The sequence below is a fragment of the Chaetura pelagica genome, unplaced genomic scaffold (genome assembly GCF_000747805.2).
Source record: "Chaetura pelagica isolate M959 unplaced genomic scaffold, ChaPel_1.0 scaffold66, whole genome shotgun sequence".
In the NCBI taxonomy this organism is placed as follows: domain Eukaryota; kingdom Metazoa; phylum Chordata; class Aves; order Apodiformes; family Apodidae; genus Chaetura; species Chaetura pelagica.
In genome coordinates this window covers 2,664,751-2,686,121 of record NW_009953811.1, presented here as the reverse complement: position 1 = coordinate 2,686,121, position 21,371 = coordinate 2,664,751, and the positions used below count along the sequence as shown (strand labels likewise).

Genomic DNA, 21,371 nt, shown 5'->3' with positions numbered 1-21,371 from the left:
GTCCATGTGTGAGCACTGTGCTCTGGTGCAGGTGATCTCTAGCAGTGCTCACTGTTCTGGTGTGCGTGCTGCTTTTTCTTTTGTTGTTTTTTTTTTGTGTGTGTCTTTTTACTCTAGCAACTATCATAATACCTAGTGATGCCAGAGAAAAATCCACCCTGAATCAGCTGTGCTGGTTGCAAGAGCTGGCAGTGCCAGCTGGGTGACGTGGCTTGTAGGACACATGGTTTCTCCCAGCCTGTTTCTTCATGCTTGGTATCTGTGTCTGCTGGGCCTGAGCTGCACGCTCGGATGTGGCACAGAGGTGAAAGGCTCCGTCATCCCCAATCCCTTTAGCTGTCTCGGCCTCTGCTTGTGTATTTTTAACCTTTTTGCTGTGCTAAGCTGCCTGGGGCTGAAGTGTCAGTGGGCACTGGGGAATACAGCCTCTTGCTGCTTTGCCAAGCCTAGGATTTCAGGATCAGTGGCTCTAATCCCTGGATCCTGAAATACCTTCTTCTGCCTGCAGCGCATTTGGAAAATTTTAGCGACCACAGGGAAGGGGATGGATGCCCTGACCTGCAGGGCAGAACTGACTGCCACCTGCTCTGCTGATGGCATCTGTACCCAACCTGGCTGTTGCTGCCATGTCTGTCACTCGACAGTGTGAGAGGAGAGGTCCCTGTGCTAGGGGAACCCTCTCTCTTGCACCCCGTAAAACAGGCACCAAGAAACACTCCATGACCACCACAAAGTCCACCCTTCTTCTTTTCTCCCAGCAGATCAATCTCTGTCCTGGCAGAACAGGTGAATTCTCCCCATCTTAAAATTGCCACCCTCCAAGTCTTGAATTAATTACAAGACACCTAATTGTAGCAGAGTTTCTGGATGGTGTATCCTGTCTGTAGGTGTGTGACTGTGTGCCTGTCCCTCTGAGCCTCTCCACGGAGCTGGCTGTGACTGTGCTCCTCATGTTAGCTGTACAGGACAGTGACCCACTGCTGCCCAGCTGCAGCTGGCTCCTTGGCACTCCCTCCCCTTTCTCTGTTGCTCAAAACCCACCTCCCCTGAGCACAAAAGGAGAAGGGATCCAGTTGCTCACCTCCTGCTACCCCTTTTTCTCTGGGCAGCTGAGCCCAAATGCAGACTCTGGTCTCCCTCTGTAAAATCATCTTGGTGGGCTCAGCCAGGTCCCCAAAACCAACATCCTCTCTTGATACAGGAGTTGCTTTTGGGGGTAGGGACCCCTCTGCATATCCTCTAGATTAAAGTTAGCTTTGAGTTCTTAAATTGATTGGTTTCAGCTGAGGTGGAGGAGCCCAGCCGAGCTGTTGTGATACACTCTCCTGGTGGCAGCATGTTTGTATTTCACCCTGTTGCTTCTGTTGTTTGCCTGGAGTTATTTCTTGTAGCTCATTTTTTGGGGTCAGTGGTGGGTACCTCATAGAAGTCCTCCAGAAGCTGCTGTTGTATCCCAGACACAGTGTGTGGAAATGCTGGTGAGAAGGGGTTTGTGACTGGCTGGTGACAACCTTGTGCAGGGGGTGTTGGTGACAATTTGCTATGGAGGTGGGGCATGTCCCACTGCTGCAGCCACTGCCATTCCCCACAGCTTGGGCCTTCTGAGCTGTAGGAGCATAAATGGTCTGGTTTTACATAAAAGGAGCCAGGGACTAACAGAAGTTTTTAAAATGCAGCTTGTTGTGGCCCTTTCCCTTGGGGCATGGAGGGACAGAACAGCCACTGACCAGGGCACAGCATTTGCCTGTTACTAAACCATGAACTCAGGCCCCCAAACTCTGAGTGCCAGCTCAGGACTGGTGGTCTCCTGCAAGAGCATATTTGGCTCTCTGCTTTCTCCTCTGTCCTCCTGCTTTCTCTCTGCTGCTGCCATGTGTTACTTCTTCATAATCTGGGGCTTCTTCCTCGATGGATAGTCAAAAAATGTTACTATAGGAGGGAAGAAGGATGCAAGACCAGGTGGAAGGAAACCTGGGTTGCCCTGTCTGCTGCATGGAATGTCTTGGGCAAGATGCTTTCACTGCTCCAACTCTTCTTTTTCCTTTAACCATACCGATTTAATGACTCCCAGTATAATGAATTGAAGTTCAGTTTGTTGTTTTTTTCTCTCTGCACATCTTCTCTGCTGTAGCTGTTGTTTTAGCACTTCATCTGGAGAACCAGCTGTTTGGGGTCTTACACCTGACTGCATGCAACCCAGTCTGACTTTGGAGATAGATCTTTATGTTCAGAGAGTAGCACTGTGAAGAAAGGGAGGAGAAAGGTGCCCTGGCAAGGATGGCAAATGTTCTCCTTTTGCATCAAATAGTTTCTTACTCCAGCAAGTGCGTCAGTATGGGGTCATGCCCCGGTCACTCCTCTGAGCCGCCTGTGGTCACGTTGCCCAGTGTCGCTGCCAGTCCCTGCCCTGACACCATCTGTGGTGGGACTGCAGTGCTGACACAGAGGGATACCTCTTCCCAGGTGCAAAAAGGTTGTTTCCTCACAGCCAAGTGTTTCACACTGACAGGGAGCAGCATAAAGAAGTGGTGGTGGGGTTATCTGTCCATCCATGCAGGGACACCCTGAGGCATGTTCAGGTCTTTTGGTCTCAGGGGGGGAAACCTTTGAGGTGGGGGAACACTTCACCTCCTTGGTAGCAGCCCACAAATTATCACCTAAGACACCATCAAGCTGTTCATTCTCAGGCACTGAGGCTAAAATTTTCTGACAACCTTCATCTGTGCACTCCCACTTTTCAAGATTTTTTAAAAATGACTTGCACAGCTGCCAGCAACTCGGATGTAGTGAAAAAGCCAATTGCCAGTGAGCAAACCTGCTGCACAGGGACTTGGACTGTGCAACCTTCTGCAGGTGCATGGAGTCCAAGGAAACCTTCCTGCATGGCAGAGCAGACCATGGAGCCCCAGTGGTGCTGCTGGGTATGCTGGGGATAACATGGGTCCTGGCTGATGTGGTGCTCTTGGTGGTGGTGTTGTTTGCCGGCCTGTTTTATGCGTTTGGTTTTCTGTTGTGGTTTTTTTGATGTTTTTTTCTTGGCAAGGCAGGCATGTAACTGTCCTCTCTTTTCTCCAGGACAGAATCATCAATCTAGCTGTTGGTGGCTTAACGTCCTTGCTGCTCATAGTAAGTATCCTCCAGTCCATCCTGTGTTTTAAGACTCCCGTAGGTAATGGGGTGAAAACCTCCCCAAAATGGCAGCAAAATTTCACTGAACAGGCTGTAGCTTGGGGCCCAGATAGACACTTTGGGGTGCATCTGTCATTTGAAACTTTTTGACAACAGGATTATACCTTTCTTCAGGCTGTTTTAAGATCTGGCTGTGCAATAAAAAAGCCCTAAGTCCATGGGCAGAAGGTCCATCTGGCTGAGCCTGAGGCTGGGTGAGATGAGAAAGTGCTTATGACCCAGGAGAATGTGTTTGTTTCTCTTTATTTTATTTCCATCTATTGATGGCTTATAGGAGTGCCTCCAAAGTTTGTTACTTTCTCTCAAGTTATGTTTTCCCCAAGCTCAATTATGACTGGAAAGCATCAGTTTTGTGGTCCATGGTGGCAGCATCATGGGCAAGCCAGGGTGCAGGGAGGCAGTGGGGAGAGCCAAGGTGCCAGCTGGTGGAAAGCTTGGCTGAAGGGATGCTCCATCACTGTGCCTGCTGGCTTTATGGGTACTTGAAGGATTGTTTCCAGCAACAAGCCAGAGTAGCAAAGCTTTCCTCATTTTTTTTTCCACCCCTCTAAGTCTGCAGTTGTGTCAAAGTAATTTTCCTGCAGAATTTTACATTTCTCTCCAGCTCTTCACGGGGTGGGAGTTAAGGAGCAGGGAGGGGTGTGCAGAGCTGATGTGAGTGCTGCACTGTGCCAGCCCTGGGGGTGAGCCTCCTCTCATCACAGCTCTGACTGCAGGTGAGAGCGAAGTCTCCATCTCTGTTTTCCTCCCTACAGGTCACTCTAATCAGTGCTTTTGTCTTCCCGCAACTACCTCCAAAACCTGTGAATGTATTTTTTGCTTTCTGCATCTCCTTGTGTTGCATTTCTGCTGGCATACTTGTAAGTACTGCCACGTTTGATGTGGAAGCTTTTAAGTCTGACTGAGGATGGAATCTGAATAAAATCTGCTTTACATGGTGCTGCCTTCTTTTTTACACTCTCCTAGAAAAGTTTTCCTGCCTCCATAAAACAAGTTGACAATGAAAGCATGGTAACCAGTTCCATGTTTACTGCAGAGTAAGTGTGTGAACTAAGCTAACTTCTGCAGACCAGCTGTGATGAATGACTTGTCACCTCTGTGACAATGCCACCTGTAGCTGCCAGTGAAGTAGGAAACCAAGGAGCAGTGCAGTGAGATGGGAATGTGGAGATGGACTGTGCTGCAGCAGATCAGGGCTGGAACAAAACACTTGATGTGGTGGGGCAGGCACTTGCAGAAGTCAGTGAGCTTTTCAGGTGCAGGGGATGAATTACAGTGGCAGGGAAGAACAGCAGGTGGCACTGGTGTAAGAGCCAAGGTTCCTCTACCTAACTGTTATGGCAAACCAAGTTGGTCCCAAGTGCTGGCAAAGGGAACTGGCAGGTCACAGAATCACAGGATGGGTTGAAAGGGACCTTCAGAGATCATCTAGTACAGCCCCGCCTGCCATAGGCAGAGATACCAGCACCTCCTTCCTCTGCTGTAGCTTTTCATACTTGGAGCATTCTCCTTCCTCCAACTGTGACCTGGACTGGTGGTGGCCTTGAGCCCCTGCTCCTCACTGCTGGGTAAGCTGGGAAGTCGCTCTGTGTTGCTTGGTCAGTACCAGTTTCTGGTTCTATGACTGGTAGCCATCACTGCCCAAAACATTCTGTAGCACAAAACCTGACATTTGTCTTCACCAACCAGGGTGTAGCCAGTTTGAGTGTTAAAAACAAAACTCAACCAACCCACCCACCCTCTTCCACAAAGTTGACAAGACAACCCATGTCTTCATAGCTAACCTGGCACCCTAGTTTCATGAACAGCCTTGTTCTGGGGAGAAACAGCCTTGTTTGTGTCCCACAAGCAGGCTAAGAAAGCTTAACATTTCTTAATCATTAAAAAAATTAGCTGAACTCCACACTTAAGTCTTGTCTAGGCAGATGAAGCTGGATTGTTATACAAGGAGAAAAAGCTCTGGAAGTTGACAATCCAATTGCCACAGAAAGCTTCCTCAGAAGTACCTGGCATGTTGAAGTAATACAAACTCCTTCTCTCTTCTAGATCTATTGGTATCGACAAGGAGACCTGGAACCTAAATTTAGGAACCTAATTTACTATATATTATTTTCTATTGTCATGTTATGTATATGTGCCAACCTGTACTTCCATGAAGTGGGTAAATAATGGACATTGGGAATACCCAGCGATGATGCTGCTGTATCAGACTGCTTCCATCTCAGCTCTACTCGACACACTTAAGTGAGGACAATCAGCCTGAGAGGAAAGAAGTGGGTTGTGCAAGGATAAATCAGTACATGATTTTCATGTAAATGTACATGTAATGTCCCTCTTGTTGGGGAGAATTATTGCCATAAGATGTGACATGCTGCTTTTTTTTGAAGAGCTACCGTTGCACTTAATGAACATTCCAGTTGTACTGATGTTTCAGAACGGCACAAGCTTTTTCATTTTGGAAAAAACTGCATTTTTTTATTACTGTACAAATAAACTGCAGCATTGCAAGGATCTGTAGCAGTATAAATAAATGGCATCTTACAGTTATGTAAGACAAATACTCTTTATTTCGTTTAAACTGAATATACAATTATTTCTGTTCCCTAGGCAACCATTTGAAACTACAACTTATTTTTCACATTAACAAAACCACGGACTGAAAAAGACCAACTCTTGATTATGAAGAGCTAATTACAGAAATAAATAAAATAATTTATACATGAGTCTTTAGTTCCTATAGCTTTTTCTCTCAATCCCTAGCTAACAGGCTGCTGCTCAGCCTAGTGTCTGTTTCAAACCCTTGAATGTAGGAATAATTGGCTTCTTTTGCCTCAGGGCCCTATGCCCGAATTTTCACAGAGCTGTTTCTCCAAGACTCTGCCACCTCCACACCACCCCCCATCTACCAACTTGCTGCATAAATCACCTCTGGAGAGGTGGCTGGTGGTGTTGTGTAAACAGCGAGAGAGACAAATGTTCCAGCCTACTCACAAAAGTCTTCAAAGAAGTTACAAGCTTGTGGGGGGAGGCTGGTGGGTCCCAGTAGCTTCCCTTTCTCATAGCCCTTCCCTTTTTATTCAGCTTGCTGTAGTGATGAAGGAAAAAAAAGTTTTCTTCAAGTGATCTGAGCTTTACCCGTTGCCAGCAACGGACTCCTCAGGAACAGGCAGAGCAGGCAAGTCCCATAAGCATCTTTGTCTTCTTCCTATACTGTAGACATAATAACAAGGCAGACGAGATGGGAACACAGACCATTTCTTCAGGATGCTACCCATGCTCCCTGAAGTCTTTGCTGGAACACTTCTTCCTGAAATGTAACAGTCTCTTACTCCATGTATTACAAGAGTCAATAAGTGCAGAAATCCTCACCCATTCTTCATGAAACGTGTGCAAACTAATTCTTGCTGTGGCACTAGGAGGCTGTGCTCCACGATCCCTGACTTCTGTCCAGTGTTCCAGATGTGCAGCCCAGCACACTGGTACCTCGTCAGATCGGAACCAACCACATGGATCCCAGCAGTGAGCACTGCAACAGAGGTTCTTCAGAACACTGGAACACCTTGGCAGACGTAGTGCATCAGGCTTGGGTTGGCTGCTCTGTAACCCTTTACAAATGAGGTAAGTAGCCTGACAGAGAAAGTGCACTGTAGCCATTCCAAACTGGAAGTTGCTGTTTAAAGACCCGGACTGACTGTGTTCTTTGGAAAGGTGGCAGGGGTTGTAACTGATTTCACGACGCAAACACTGTTAATAGATAACGGACACGATCCCTGCTGCTCAGTGACAGCTCACTAGATCTTCAACATCCTTTGAATCTTCTGAGTCAGGACTGCCCAGTGATGAGCCAATAATGTGTGACCCATCTCCATGATGCTGTAGAATAGGATCTGTTAGGAGACACAGCACATTAGAACTATTATTTACTGTGCTGTTATAACAAGACAAAAAATACATACTTAGGAGACAGAAAAGGCGGTTGGGAATTTTAATCAATTTTAAATAATGCTGCTCAAACTAGGCAGTTCTCAATTTCTAGTTTCAAGGTAAGCTATGACAAATATGGGATGCAACTGGTGCCACTCACATTTAGATTTATCAGGTATTAGTGTATCAGGCCTAGTGCTGAGCCTCTGATGGCTCTGCAAAGAGAACCCTTCCCCTGGAAAGGAGTATTTGTTACGTGCAGCAGTGGGAGAATACATCTGTGCTGCTTCCAAGCTGAGATGACTCTTGGCACTGGGAAGTGTGGCACAAGCTAGCAAGCCATTCCAGTTGAGTGCTGTGTAAACACAGCCCCAAACCCCAGCCCCTCACCATGAGAGACATGAAGTGCATTTCTGATGCTTCTAGCCTGCTCTCAAATAAGAAACCAGATTTCATTCAAGCACCAGGCATGAAGAAATGCACACTACAGAAAAAGTTACTCGTTAGCCTATGTGTACTAATTCAAGGCTCAAGGGTGATGCAAACAGTTCAGCAAGTGGTGAAGCAGCTGGTATTCTAATGCTGTTTCCACAAGGTTAAGTGGGACTTTCTTCCACTTCTACTGATACAAGTGGGGTAACCCAACTTGCTTCAAGTTCCATAGCAACGACATGGAAAATTATTTAAAAGAAAGCAAGAATTGTTAAAAGTGTTCTTTACAGGATCTCAAAGCAATGTTTTAATGAATCCTAGATGCAGCATCAGCCATATGAAGGGACTGATGTACCTGTTAGAGTTGTCAGGGGCAAGACTGACTCGCTGTCTATGTCATCTGTTGTCTGGATAAAACCATGAGAGGAAGGATCAATAAGCACAGTCTCATCATCTATTGTAGGCTGATCAACTTGTTCTTCTATCGTTGGAGAACCCAGGTCCTGCACCACACAGAACAACAGGACATGAGAGTATAATCCTGGTATCACAAACAGAAAAACCTGCTTTTCTCAGCCATACTCCATAATAAGCAATAGACTTTCTCTTTGGAGGAATTTTATCTTGTTCAACTGAAATGTCAGCATCTGAGCTAGTTTACTTCAGCATTTACAGGGCACTTTTCATCCTAGTGCAGGCATCTAAAAACAAGATGAGAAGAATACCCTGTGAGCAATCTGAGAGGAAAGGAGAGACTGCAAGGTGGTAATAAAATGTTCTCTTGTACATCAAACCTTTGATCTCTAAAGAGGAATAATTAAGCTTTTCCACTACTTGCTGTCTAGATGTTCTGAGATACTGAAGCCATACCTTTAGAGTACTTACAGATTCACAACAGCAACAGTTTTACCTGAACTTAACACTTTGTTACAACTCCTGCTTTTGGACACAGAGCTTAGAAGACCCATTTTAATTGCTGTACCTTACCTGCCCTGTCACGTGCTGACTGCAGGGTGGCTCTGAACTTTTTTAGCTGAGCCTCATTATATCAAAATATTGGCAACACAACAATTCCTTCCATGTACAGACTGTCCATCCCCCCATCCTCTCTCAGTTCTGTAACAGCTGCTGCTTCTTTGGCCCTGAAATGCCAGTTCTACATCTGGCCTACTCAGTGTCATGACACACTACAGTGGACTCTGCAAATGCAGTGAAAAGACATCCTAGATAGTCCAGCCAGAATAAGCAGAGATATTTGGATTCCAGTTTTTTTGTGTAAAATGCGTAAGGTTGGTTCAAGTTTCAGGAATCACTGATTCAGAATGCTAGAAAATGTTGCTGGCATAATGGAAGATACATGGATTTATCCCCATTTCCAGAGGCAGTGCAAAATGTTTGAGAGAGGTAACAGGTCTCTCTGTTCAAGAAAAACCTGAAGTTCCTCCACCTAGTTTTTTAGGAAAACCTGTTTCTCTACAAAGTTTCACAATGTTTTTGCAAAGGCAACTACTTGAAACCCTCTTTCTTGGTGCTGCTGAAGACGAGTGGACTACCTGAGCTGCAGCTGGGTGACTTGGACTCGATCCAGACGTGTCCCCATTCAAGCAAGGCACACAAGGCCTGACCTGCAAAAGCAGCTGCTGAGAGCTCAGCTGAGCCCGCCCATGACAAGCACCAAATTCGCAAGGCTTGGAACTGGGAGAAGGAGGCATGAAAAACTAAAGAAGCCATTGTGGCAAGTGGGCACCTTTCCCAGCCAGAAATAATAAAGCCCTGCAGCATGATTGCCTGCTTCCTACTACTCACACCCACAGTGACAATACAACACTGGCAAGTGTATCAAAATAACAGACTTCAAGAAAGCAAAATTTAGGCATGTTTTTCTAGCTTTCACTTAGAATCACTCACAGACAGTTCACTATTTTCTAGAATTTAAATACACATCATACTGGAATCTGACTAGAAGTGTAAGGCAAATTAGAATTACAAACTCAGTTTGTCTTTTGATATAGAAAAAGGTTTAGTACCTCTATATCTTGGTAGCCATAAATGATTTCTACAAAATTTAATTAGGTTTATAGCAAGTTTACTAATTCTGCCTTGAGAAGCTGACATTTTAAGCTGGGATTTGAAAGCTGATGGGCTGCCTCAACTGTCATGAATCTTATCACAACAAGTGACATGAGACAAGAAAACAGAAAAATGGAAAAATAATCCCCAGCTTCAGATGTATTCAGGATTCAAGTGCTTGTATAGTAGCAGACTGTTGAGGCATACAAAGATCCTCCTCTTTGTAAGAGCATAACAGATGTGCAGTGTCTATTATAAACATTTTCAAAGACAAAGCCTAACAAAGTCAAAGCACATCAACAATAGATTTCAAGACTTTTTTTTAGAGCATGTAGTGACAGGGCAGGGGAAACTACCTTTAAACTGAAGAGGGTAGATTTAGGCTAGACATGAGGAAGAAATTCTTCATTGTGAGGGTGGTAAGACCCTGGAACAGGTTTCTCAGGGAAGTGTGGCTGCACCATTCCTGGAAGCGTTCAAGGCCAGGTTAGATGGGGCCTTGAGCAACCTGGTCTAGTGGGAGGTGTCCCTGCCAGTAAAGGGGTTGGACACAGATAATCTTTAAGGTCCCTTCTAACTCAAACCATTCTATGATTCCATGATTCTGATAAAGAAGAACTACAGCAACTCTACAGTACAGTCTTTTAGAGAACAGGATGGGGTATTTGAATCTAATTAATCTCTTCCCACAGCCTAACCTAACCAAGCTTCTAAGAAAGAGGTGTTGTCTACCCACTAAAAAGATTTATCTCCTTTAAAGCATCTCTGTTTTCGTTGACTTATCATCATAGCTCCAGCAACTGAAAGATGGAGGAATTTAGTATAAGCAATCCAAGTGCCTCAAATAATTTGGATAAACTCATTTCTGCATCTCAGGAGTTGGACCTGAATAAAACTGAGGCCAGAGAAAAAATAGCTGAAATGCTTCAAGTTCTAATGTAACAGACACTTACCTGGACTTGTATGTTTAATAAATGTCCTCAGAAATGGAAACTGTGATGCACTTCAAAGTATGTTGTCAGATTCATAGAGCAAAACTACATACTGCACCTTACCTCCCTTGCTCAGCACTCTATCTACCTGTAAAGTATGTTTGTTGGACATAGCCTAGTTTAAAGCAACAGCATCAAATAGTATGAAGGCAAATCAGATGAAGGGAACTATTTGGTGCCACTAATATTCCTGCTTTCCACATTCACCCTGCAAAAGTACCCTGAGTAGTGAAGCAACTTCACAGCTAGTGAGGTATTCAATGCTTCAGATGAAGTAAAATATAAGCCTTAGTACCAAAATAAATTCTATCACTTTCACACCCAAACCAAATTAATGGAGCTCAAGAATAGAGGGTCTGAACAAAACACTCAACAGAACTACGATACACATGAAATCACTGCCATATTTCATGTGAATAGCTTAACATAAAGGTCAAAGATGCAATGAAATAATTCTCCATGCAGAGATGGGGAAAATACCAAGTATCATGCACTCCCTTACCTCAGTAACATAAGTGCTGGGTAAATCAGAGTGAGAATCCTCTTCTTGTTTCAAGCTGGTGTCTGAAATCTCCTCCTCAGTTCTTACCATAACTCCATCCATTAGTTCATTACTATTTCTGCTGCTGAATTTGGAGGTGTCATCTTCATTGTAGGCTGACTGGTCTTCCTCGTTCAGCTTGGACTGATGGATATCATCTGGGAAAGTATTTGTTTCCAGGGTATCAGGAGGATCTGTCAGGTCAGCTGACTGAATATCTGAATCAACACTAAGTTCTGCCTGAGTGACCGAGGAGGAGATATCTTCAGCAGCAACGGTGCGGATTATGACACTGGGTGTGTGGCACTGGACTGTGACATTGTCACTTGTATTTAACAAATGTTCTGGCTGTAAGAGTATTTGCAAAAAGAGACACAAAACAAAACAAAACAAATCAGAGACTTTCCTCTAAGTATGTTAAAATCTTTCAGCAAATAAAAGGTAAAGGATTCAAATAACTTATTACTAAGTATGATGTAGAGTTTTACACATATATTTGTCAGCTCAGATCATCTGTTGACTTTTTCTGGCCTTAAATGATGAATTCATAGGCTGAACTGAGTGACAACTATTCTTTAAGTCACAACTAAAGTAAATAGGTAATCTGATAGAGGCAGCTGTTCAGGTGAAGATCACTGTATTCAAAAGATCCAAGTTTTTTTCCCTGAATTTTGCACCACTTTTTAAATGCAATCCCCAGTCTGCTTGCCCTTCCCTTCCTCTAATAAAACCTAATACTGTCACTGCTGTACAAGTTTTGTGCTAAGGGGCAAGCCACTAGATGGAGGCATCATGTCCAGCCACAGTAAGAACTAACTTGCTTACTAAGCTAAGTTCTGAAGCAACTTGAAGTTACTTTAAAAAAAAAACAATTAAAAAAACCCCAAACTATTTCCACTCTTCAGTATTTTAAGTAAGGTAACACTGTTATGACTTAAGAACTGCTTTGCAAAGTTAGCATGCACATAGAGGGGCCTAATTATAATGTTCCCCTCCTCCCACTGTCCAAACTCCAATCTTAACACTGGTCAAAGTACAAACCGATAAGGCGTGAACGATGATCTGTTCTGGGGAGGCTGGAGCAGCAGCAGCCGTGAGGGTCATGGTAGGACTAGTCGTCAGTGTTAAAGGCAGCCCTTGGCTTGAGCTTGTCTGTAGTAAGTATGTACCTGGTGTTCCAGTTGGCTGGAGGTGGAAAGACTGCAGAAGACAACCCAAGTTTAATACCCAAACACACTGCCTTCCTGGGCCACACCGAGCACTCAGAGCGTGCTTATTTACGTGAGCTGGCTTGACTCTAACACCCCAGGAAAACAAACAAACCAACCCTATTCCTACCGCACTGATTGCTCTTCTGCATTCCAGAAGTGGAAACTCATGTATAGCCTTAAGCTACCAAGTCAAGCATGACTGTATTATGCTGTACAACAGCAGGTAAGAAAGGAACAAAGTCAATTTACCCTTAACATTGAGATGAAACTGTGCTATAAATTACAGTACAATGGAACCGAGAGAATCTTTACTTGCTGGCAGCTTCCTCTGGCTCTGTTATGTCAGATTCCAACAAAAAAACCCACAACCAACCCAAAACAACAAGCACAAATGAAAACTTCATAGCACTAAGGCATTAAGACAGATTTAAAGCATTTAACTGTAATTCCCATTTTACTGCACAGCTCTAACAAATTACACAGTTTGCTTTCAACTTTTATGTTTTAGATCTCTTAACTTTCACTTTCTAGCTTTTTTCTTTCTTTTCTTCCTGTTTTTTCACAAGTGCACATTTCCATAATCTAGGAAGTAGCTCCTACTTAAAAGAAAAACAGTAACAAATATCAGTTCTCTGTTACTTACTGGAAGAATCTCAAAGGTCTGCAGTGTTCCACTGTTTAGTGTTATTGTCTCAGAGTCAACAGTAGCAGCAGGGGAATCTGCTGAGGCTGTAAAAAGAAGCAGGAAAAAGAAAGCATGTAAACCAAAATGTTTCAGCCCTGCAGAGAGCATAACATCCTATAATTACTATCCAGGAGGGTACTGTTAACTTCAGTAAGAGAAAAAAGAAAACTGGCTGCAATCCTTACGACCAGGTTCTCTGATGGGTACTGAAAATATAATACTATTTAAAGAGGGCATTCTACAATCCAAAAGAGCAAAAGAGAGTTAAAATTATTTCAGTGCACAGGGATAGAAGAGGACAAAGTTATCTGATGGGATCTAATTACTTTTTGTAATGAGATCTGCGAGAGGTTCTGGTATAGCTATCCTTTGGATCATGCATAACTTGTTTTAAACTGGTGTCAGGTTTAATATTGCTATGTTTCTCACAGACGTTTTTTCTTATAGTATTTTTTACCTTTTCTGCCCTCCACAGTTTGTCCACCACTGATGAAACATCAGATGCTCCCCAAAGTATTTGCATACCCTGTGTGTTACAACTGTTGTGTATAAAAACTGTAAGAATTCTTACAAGTGTATAATTATTTTGCAGTTATCTCAATTAATTCTAAAAGTAACAAAGACCAGCACTGGAAACAGTTTATGTATGAGACATTTCAAGATCACCAGGTCCAAACAGCTCATGCCCAAAGCTTTATAGGAGATTGCAGAACTTGGAACCTTAATTATGACTTTTACACACTCTTAAAAAACAGAAGTTTCAGGAAGCTGGAGAAAAATTAATACTTTGCCTGGAATTATCCAGTAATTAATACTTTGCCTGGAATTATCCAGTAATTCCATAAATACCGAAAGGGTGAAAGACCTACATAATGACAGCAGTGCTCCAAGCACTGGGAACTTAGCCATCTCAGACTCTGTGGCTTCAAAATAGAGTAATTTTGGTCTCTTAAGAAGATATAAGCTCTGATTTTGAAGGGTTTACTTTGGTAGTGGCATGTTCAAGGTTTCCTGCTGCAGATTTCCCAGCACCTAGTAGCAGACAGCTGTAAAGTGTGGCCTGCCTGTTACCTAGCCGGTTATGTTCATAAAGCTTACAGGAATTACCCCTTTGAAACCTTGAGCCTTCTATTAAATACATAATAGGCTAATAGGTTCAGCTCTCATGGGATTGGGAAAGACACAATACAAAATTCACTTTGATTACACAAATATAAAACCTCCAGAAAAGCAGACTAAAATGGAGAAAAAGGCTTGTTAGACAGACCCGGGCAAATGACTTCACAAAATAACCACGAAGAATTAGATTCAGAAAGGACTAAAGGTTAGAGAATACCAGCACCTGTTCATTAATACCCAATAGCTTTGACCAACCTTGGTTGAAAGTTTGAGACCACTGATGTATTAGTACAGATAAAAAACCTTGGCTTGGTGTTGCATGCCATTCTAATTAAAAAATAAACCAGATGAAATGAACAAGTAGACTAAGATAGGCTAATCTAACAAAATTCTAAACAGAAAAACTGTTTACCAAATGCCTATCTAGTCATAGTCTGAAGAATCAGTTTTTAGCCTGATTAACTAATTTTGTTATGAGCAAGACAGAACTAATTTATCCCAATAAAATTCATAAATTACACACAGTGCAAAACAGCACATGGTGAAGATGACAGGATGCATGCAGGGTGATTCAATCAGACTGGAGCTACTCTGGTAAGATCAGCAATAAAAACCAAGAAAGAAGCACTATGATCAACGTAGAGCTGAATATTCCATAATGCGCAAAGTTCATCCTTAAGAAGATGGGAAGCACCAACTTGAATAAAATAAAGTGGTTAATGCAGATAATGAGCTGAACATGAATATGACTTGGCAACTAATACCTTCCAGAGTGCTTCTGTCTAGAAACAACAGCTATTAATACAGAGCAGCACTAGGAAAATCATGATACACATTTCTGCTTCAGTGTCCTTCATCAGAAATTAGGCACAGCAGCGCACATGTTTTATTAAAGGATATCGTATGCATGATGTTCATTGCTCTAGACAAGAGCTACCAGAATAAACTTAAGGAATAAACATATACGTTGCAACTTCATTAAGAGGCCTGTGTACTGAAGCCTTTTCAAAGAAGACACTGTATGGCAAGCTCTTGTATCTGTGCACATACAGACATATAAGGCCTATGTGCAGGCACCCCAACTGCAGCTTTTTGGTACTATGCTACTGTGACACTAAGATCTACATTTGCCTTACAAAGTTAGAAATGGGCAAATGGAATCCAGGAATCCTTCATCTTAAACTATGGCAAGACCAAAGCAGAATTAATAAAGTTCTTTGAGACATGCCCACTCCTCCTTCACCATCTTCATGTAAGAAAGTTTTAGGCTTCATTAGAAGACAGCGAGTTGTACATTTCAGCTACTTACAGACATGTGTAATCTGGACTGGAATCTGCAAAGCTGCCACAGGGCTTGGAGCGTTGCCTGCGTTCTCCTCTAAGCGAGCCACCCGAATCTGCACGTGCTGAACTCCAGAACTGGAATTAGTGTTTGGTAATCCACTTCCAGATTTGTTGTCCGAAAGCTGGTGCCCTGGATTGGTTTTTTGGTTCTCATGGAGTTGTTTAAGACCCTTTATCAGCACTGAGAGAAAGAATACTCATGCTATAGCATGCTGAAGGAGCACATTTGAAATGCTGCATGTGAGATTTTTACAAGATATGAAGAGTAAAGAAAATCATTCTGAATTTGGAACTTACACAATTTACAGAGATATATCAACTAGAAATTAAGCACATACACAAAACATATTTATAGTCAGCTACTGGAGTGAACTTGATTTTCCTCAAGGAACCTACCTAAACATTTTAAGGATCCTTGGGGGGAAAAAAACCCCTCATAAAGTTTTGAACCTCTCTAAAAACACGTAGGGTGTATCCCCAAGTAACAATCAACTAGTTGTGCTGTGCTGCTATCAGAAACCCTCCAATCTTACAAAACATGTCAGTGGATTTGTTCAAAAGGTTGACAGAAGTGTCACTGGAAATAGGGAACAAGCAATAATTAGTCTCACATGGCTCTACTATGATTCAATTCAAACATCTCCTGCCTTGACAGTATGATATTTTGTCTGGGGAAGGAGAGTGGATCCTGTTGACTCAGTGGTGTATTTATATTATGAATTATTTGATGCAACAACTGTCAATTAACATTTAATTTAAAACATTTTAATTAACATATTAAGCATAACAGAGCTACTCTCTCAATTGCAGCCTTCAGGCACGACAACCCTGGTGACCGCAGCAAAACTGCCAATTAAATTACACCTGTCATTATGACATGACTAATCTCTATGTTATTTTTTTTTCCCTCTCCCCAAGACAGAGAAAAGGAGGACTGAGTGAAAGGTCAGGGAGACTGAAATACCCTTTGGCTCAGACACTAGCTTCTCTGACCAAGAATGAGAGCTACAAGAGATATATTTGGGGACCTTTATTTCTGATTCCACCCCTCCTGTTTACTGTGCAGGTAGCAGTAGATCTCTGTTCTACCAACAGCTGAGGTTCAGCACTTCACACATGTTAACATTTTAAAGGTAACAAATCTAGCCTGAAGTGATACTGTTAGGCTGCAAACACATACATATCTCCTCTTCCACCTGAGGAAGTCACTGACCTCCATACCAAAGATTATAATAATTTGAGATCTGCCAGCTGAGCTGCTCTCACTTCAGTCAAAGTGAAGAAAGTTGGCAAAATCTATGCTCTTAACTAGACCACAAAGTGCAGCCTTACTGCTTTGGAATTTGTGAAAGGAGCTTTCAGAAAAGAAGTATGCAAGCAGTACATTACCAGGGAATGAAACATCTTTGTGGTTTGCAATCTGTCTTTTAATGGTCCACCATTTACTCCGAAGCCACTGTGGTGAGCGGACACTACTCCATCCTTCAGCTAGTAAATCCCAATTGATGTCATTTTCATCAGAAACTTCAAGTTCCGCTATCCTGGCAGGATACAGAAAATGTTCACCTATTAGAAACTACCCTCCAGACTGGAAGGGGTGTTGCAGATCTCCAGTCTTGTTACATGTGACAGCAGCGAAACAGCACGCCAGTGAATAGTCCACCAGAGCTCATGAACTGACACAGGCTTCCAAGGCTCCACGCTGCCAGAGGTCAAGCAGAATCATAAACAACAGAAGATGGACTAGACTTGTTAGATGATCCAGTTCATCTCCTTGCCATGCAGGATTGTTCTCCTTATTTATATATACATTAGGACTTCGACCAGATTATTGTAAAGCATTGCAAATGATGCACCTTTTCTCTTTGGAAAACTATTCCCCAAACACAAGGCAGGAAATACTTCCTGAGATTCACTCTGAACTTCCACTTAATTAATTTCATGCTACTATATTTACTTCTGTTTTCTCGTATGTAGCATTCATCCGTCCCTACCATTGATTTTTGCCTCCTCTGAGATGCTCCTTAGCCAAAACAGATGAAGTTAGTGACAGTATTAAAGTTCCTCATACAACAATCCCACCAGGCTCTCCAGGTAAGGGACAGGCTTCACATAATTTTGGCAGATGTTATGCACACACTACCAGAATCTGTTTGAATACTCCAAGTATCTCTGAACTGCCTCCAGCTCATCTGCACATGTGACCATGTGGAAGAGAGATAAACAGTGAGAGGGGAAAAGATTTTTGTGGAAGTTAAAAAAAGTTCTCTTCACAAACTAAGCAATAGCACTGAACAGTCTTGCTAGCTTAAAAAAGAAAACAATGACAGCAAAAAAGGAAAAAAGCTATCAAAACAAAGCCTGCAGGATGAGTTAAAGATACCTGGACAGACCAAAACAGACACAATGTCTACAGAAATATTAAGAATTATAACCAGTACATTCTGAAATGTGGAATCAAGTTTACAGTTCGTATCAAACAGCTTCACTAAATTAATGAATGTTGCTTTGTAAATAATGCTTAGCTTCCCTGGATGTCTTGTTTTTTTTCCCCACCTAAAACTATTAACCCATAAAAATCCACTGACTAAAAAGCTTGAGTTAAAGGCATTCAAAATGGAAGGAGGACTGGCAAGAGTGAAAGACTTCCAAAGTTACTACCAGGTTGCCAGTTCAAATGTAGTCCAATATGCTAATATCCTATCAGTGTTTGCTGAAATTAATTTGCAGTCTCGGTTTAGTCCTTTGTAGACAAGGTGTCCACATCACAGAAACCACCACCACACTTGACCCTTGGTTGTCATCTCAGCAGAGAGGCCAAGGACTGAATGGGCAGGAAGACTGAACTACCCTCCAAGTCAAGGGTTAAAGTTCATTGGTGGGGCAACGTGTGGGAAGCTTGCACGGTCACTGCCTGTGCTGTACCTTTTCTGTGGAATAAAGAAGATTTCAGTCTCCAGGGTTTTCAATCTGACACCTTTCACGAACACTAACATTCACTAAAAAAACAAACAAACAAACAAAGAAAATGTTCAATAATAAATCTCTGGAAACTGTAAACACAGCAGTGATTTTTTGAGGGATCTGGAGTTTTTAGTGTCTAAGAACTCAGCAAAATGGAGCCCAGTGGAATCCTGCTAGTGTCATGTATTACAAGCCTTTAAAAGTAACTAAATTAACAAACCTCAAGATCAGATTTATTTCATCTTCCTTGGTCCACTCGGTGCCCCCACTCTGCTTCCAGTTGAGATAGTTGAGCCATTTAGATCGGCACTGCTTTTCAGAGCGTGTCCCGACCCGTTCTGCCACAGCAGCCCACGATACACCTTGTGTGACAATGTCACCTGGTTCTGTGCTAGTTAGCTCATGCACTACTTCTGCTAGTCTTTTTTCTTCTTTCTCTGTCCATTTTCCTGAAAGAGAGAAGACCCATCCAACTTAACTAACAGCAGATGCTCTCTGATCTGTGACGCATCAGCAGACATTTAACTTCAGTGTCCAACACCTCATTTTAGAAACAAACAGTAACTTGTGAAAAAGATGTAACTGTTCTTACTTAATAACAATTTATATTATATCCATTCTTGATTAAGAATGTGCAATTCCATTGTTTGGTTGCCAAATTTTTCTGTTCCTCTTGCAGACGAATAAAGCTACACAGAACTTATCAAAATATTGACCAAAGCAATCTGGTCCAAGATACCTCAATTATCTTAGTTAAAGTAAATTAACCATGCAAAAATTTAGCATTCAGTAATGACATGAGGTCTGACCAAATCTTCTTCCCATTTGAATATAAACTACAAAATAAACAATAGCCCAGAAGTGCATCTGCCTCTTAATGACACCAAAAATATAGTGTATGTTTATAAACATCAAACACAAGGGAAAGTACTTTTGAATCCACCTCAACAAAACATGCTCCAGTGGCACAGATGGATGAAGGATAACAGACTGCAAAAATAAACAGTGTTCTGATCTTTAAGAAGTGACCCTGGAGAAACACACACCAAATACGTTTTAAAATGTCCTGAGATTTCACACTGCAAGTTCCTCAGTGCAGGGGAAAACACCATCCACAAAGGCAACAGTGACAGTTTTAACTAGGAAATCCATTACTGACACCAGCATTTACCTCACCTGTGTTGCAGGTATCCTTCATCAATCTACATCGATCTTTTACAGAGGAAGCACTTCTCCCCAGTGCAGCTCCTATTGTGGCCCAATCGTTACCGTGCTTTACTCTCAGCCTAAACAGAAATATGCTCATTAGCACTATATCCAGTTATGAGATTACCAAAATACCAAATACACTCTTAATAAAGACAGGATAAGTGTTCAGTTTCCAGGCTTAAAGACAAAATGGGGAGTCACTCTGATACTACAGCATTAACATATTTTCAATCATCACTGCTAATTTTTATGTGTTTCTAGAAGCCTTTCCAGTTAAGCCACAGGATACTCACTCACACAATCTTTAATATCTGTCTCATAGGAATGTTGTGAGGCTTAATTACTGTGTTAAATACAAAATGTGAATGTTTAGATAAACAAACGTCTGTTCTATGTAAGTTCCTCAAGGATTTTCAGTGATACATAGAGATAGCTTGAGAAATCTAAATAATGCTTAATGAAAACACAGGCATCCTACAATTTCAATGAGGCAAAACTCTGTGTGATCATGTTAATAATTTTAGCTATTATTTTCCTCCCACACATGACAACAGGCTGCTTAATATGTTGAGCCACAACTACTTTTGACAAATCTGAGGCCACAGGCACCTTTCAAATGACACAAACAACTTAAATTGATGCAAACATATCCATCAACACAATGAAAACCCTTTTCTCCCTTCAGTTCAACATGGTTTCTTCAAACTGCTCAGCTGTGGAAAGCTGCAGAAGGAGATAAAGTCTGCACCCTCCATCCCCTTTGATCTATCAGGTTCATAGTCAAAAATAAAGAGTCTTACTGACAATTTCTGTATCTCTCTAATACTTCATAGGTGAGCTCTTACCCTTTGACCTGCCACTTTCTTTAGAAATAAACTTTGCTCAGGTTTCCTAAATAAAGGGAATTTCTGTTTTTCACAAACATAACTGCAAATGTTGATGGTGCTTGTAAAAATCAGAAACATTACTAGTTTCAACAAAAGGCTTGCTTCAGAACTTTTCTGTATGTTGCTTATGTCATGAATCACATTAGAAAACACAAAAATTAATCCAAATGTAGACTCAGTTCTTTTCAAATTAATTTAGTGACCACTATGTAACAAAACCTGTAAAAACTACTCAAGCTACTAAACACAATTAAGGTAGCATGACCTTTTTAATACAAAGACTTACTCTTTAAGCTTTTCAATTTCCTCAGGAGTATACCTAAGCAACAAGTAAATAAAAAGACATTATTTTAAACAGAAAGCATACAGCATAAGTATTTTTGCTTTACTAACCACACAGTACACATCTAGTTACAACCAGAGATTTAAGGCATTTCAGCTGTAAGAAACAACTTGACTGTTTCAAAAAAACGTGAAGAACAAATTTAATTTTTCACATTAGTGCACATCTAAGGTTATCTGGTCTAACACTCCTCTCATTTTCCAGCAAAACTCCTTGTTCTCTGTCATCTTACTACTGAGAACAGAATTAGAGTTCTATGTATTAGTCTCTCAAGAAAAACAGCTGTTTTTTCCTTCCTCTTTCAGGTCACAATTATCATAAGGCCAGCTTTCCATTAAAAAACATCAGCATTGAGATGGTATTTTTAATTTTCAACTATCTTCAAAAACTAAAATCTAACATTCTTTTAAGCCCTTCTGGAAGGTACCATATCCACGGCTTTACACACGGACAAAGGGAAA

The 21,371-nt window shown here is 41.9% G+C and overlaps 2 protein-coding genes across 2 annotated transcripts in view; one reads left to right on the top strand and one right to left on the bottom strand.

The window, feature by feature from the left end:
* The first annotated feature begins 2,334 nt into the window (after positions 1 to 2,334).
* TMEM243 (transmembrane protein 243, mitochondrial) lies at positions 2,335 to 5,731 on the top strand. Its single transcript, XM_010001280.1, has 4 exons — positions 2,335 to 2,463; positions 3,076 to 3,126; positions 3,945 to 4,049; positions 5,236 to 5,731. The coding sequence occupies exons 1-4, from the start codon at positions 2,335 to 2,337 to the stop codon at positions 5,356 to 5,358; spliced, it is 408 nt and encodes a 135-aa protein (XP_009999582.1). The 3' UTR covers positions 5,359 to 5,731.
* A 1,027-nt stretch (positions 5,732 to 6,758) lies between these two features.
* The window catches only part of DMTF1 (cyclin D binding myb-like transcription factor 1), a 23,375-nt gene continuing 8,762 nt past the window's right edge, over positions 6,759 to 21,371 (bottom strand). The window contains exons 7-16 of the mRNA XM_010001259.1: positions 20,854 to 20,886; positions 19,648 to 19,757; positions 18,692 to 18,920; positions 16,897 to 17,048; positions 15,473 to 15,688; positions 13,003 to 13,088; positions 12,190 to 12,348; positions 11,110 to 11,496; positions 7,901 to 8,048; positions 6,759 to 7,076 (exon numbers count right to left, since the gene is read on the bottom strand). Coding sequence (XP_009999561.1) covers positions 6,967 to 7,076; positions 7,901 to 8,048; positions 11,110 to 11,496; positions 12,190 to 12,348; positions 13,003 to 13,088; positions 15,473 to 15,688; positions 16,897 to 17,048; positions 18,692 to 18,920; positions 19,648 to 19,757; positions 20,854 to 20,886 — 1,630 coding nt within the window. The 3' untranslated portion in view covers positions 6,759 to 6,966. The remainder of the gene's footprint in view (positions 7,077 to 7,900; positions 8,049 to 11,109; positions 11,497 to 12,189; positions 12,349 to 13,002; positions 13,089 to 15,472; positions 15,689 to 16,896; positions 17,049 to 18,691; positions 18,921 to 19,647; positions 19,758 to 20,853; positions 20,887 to 21,371) is intronic.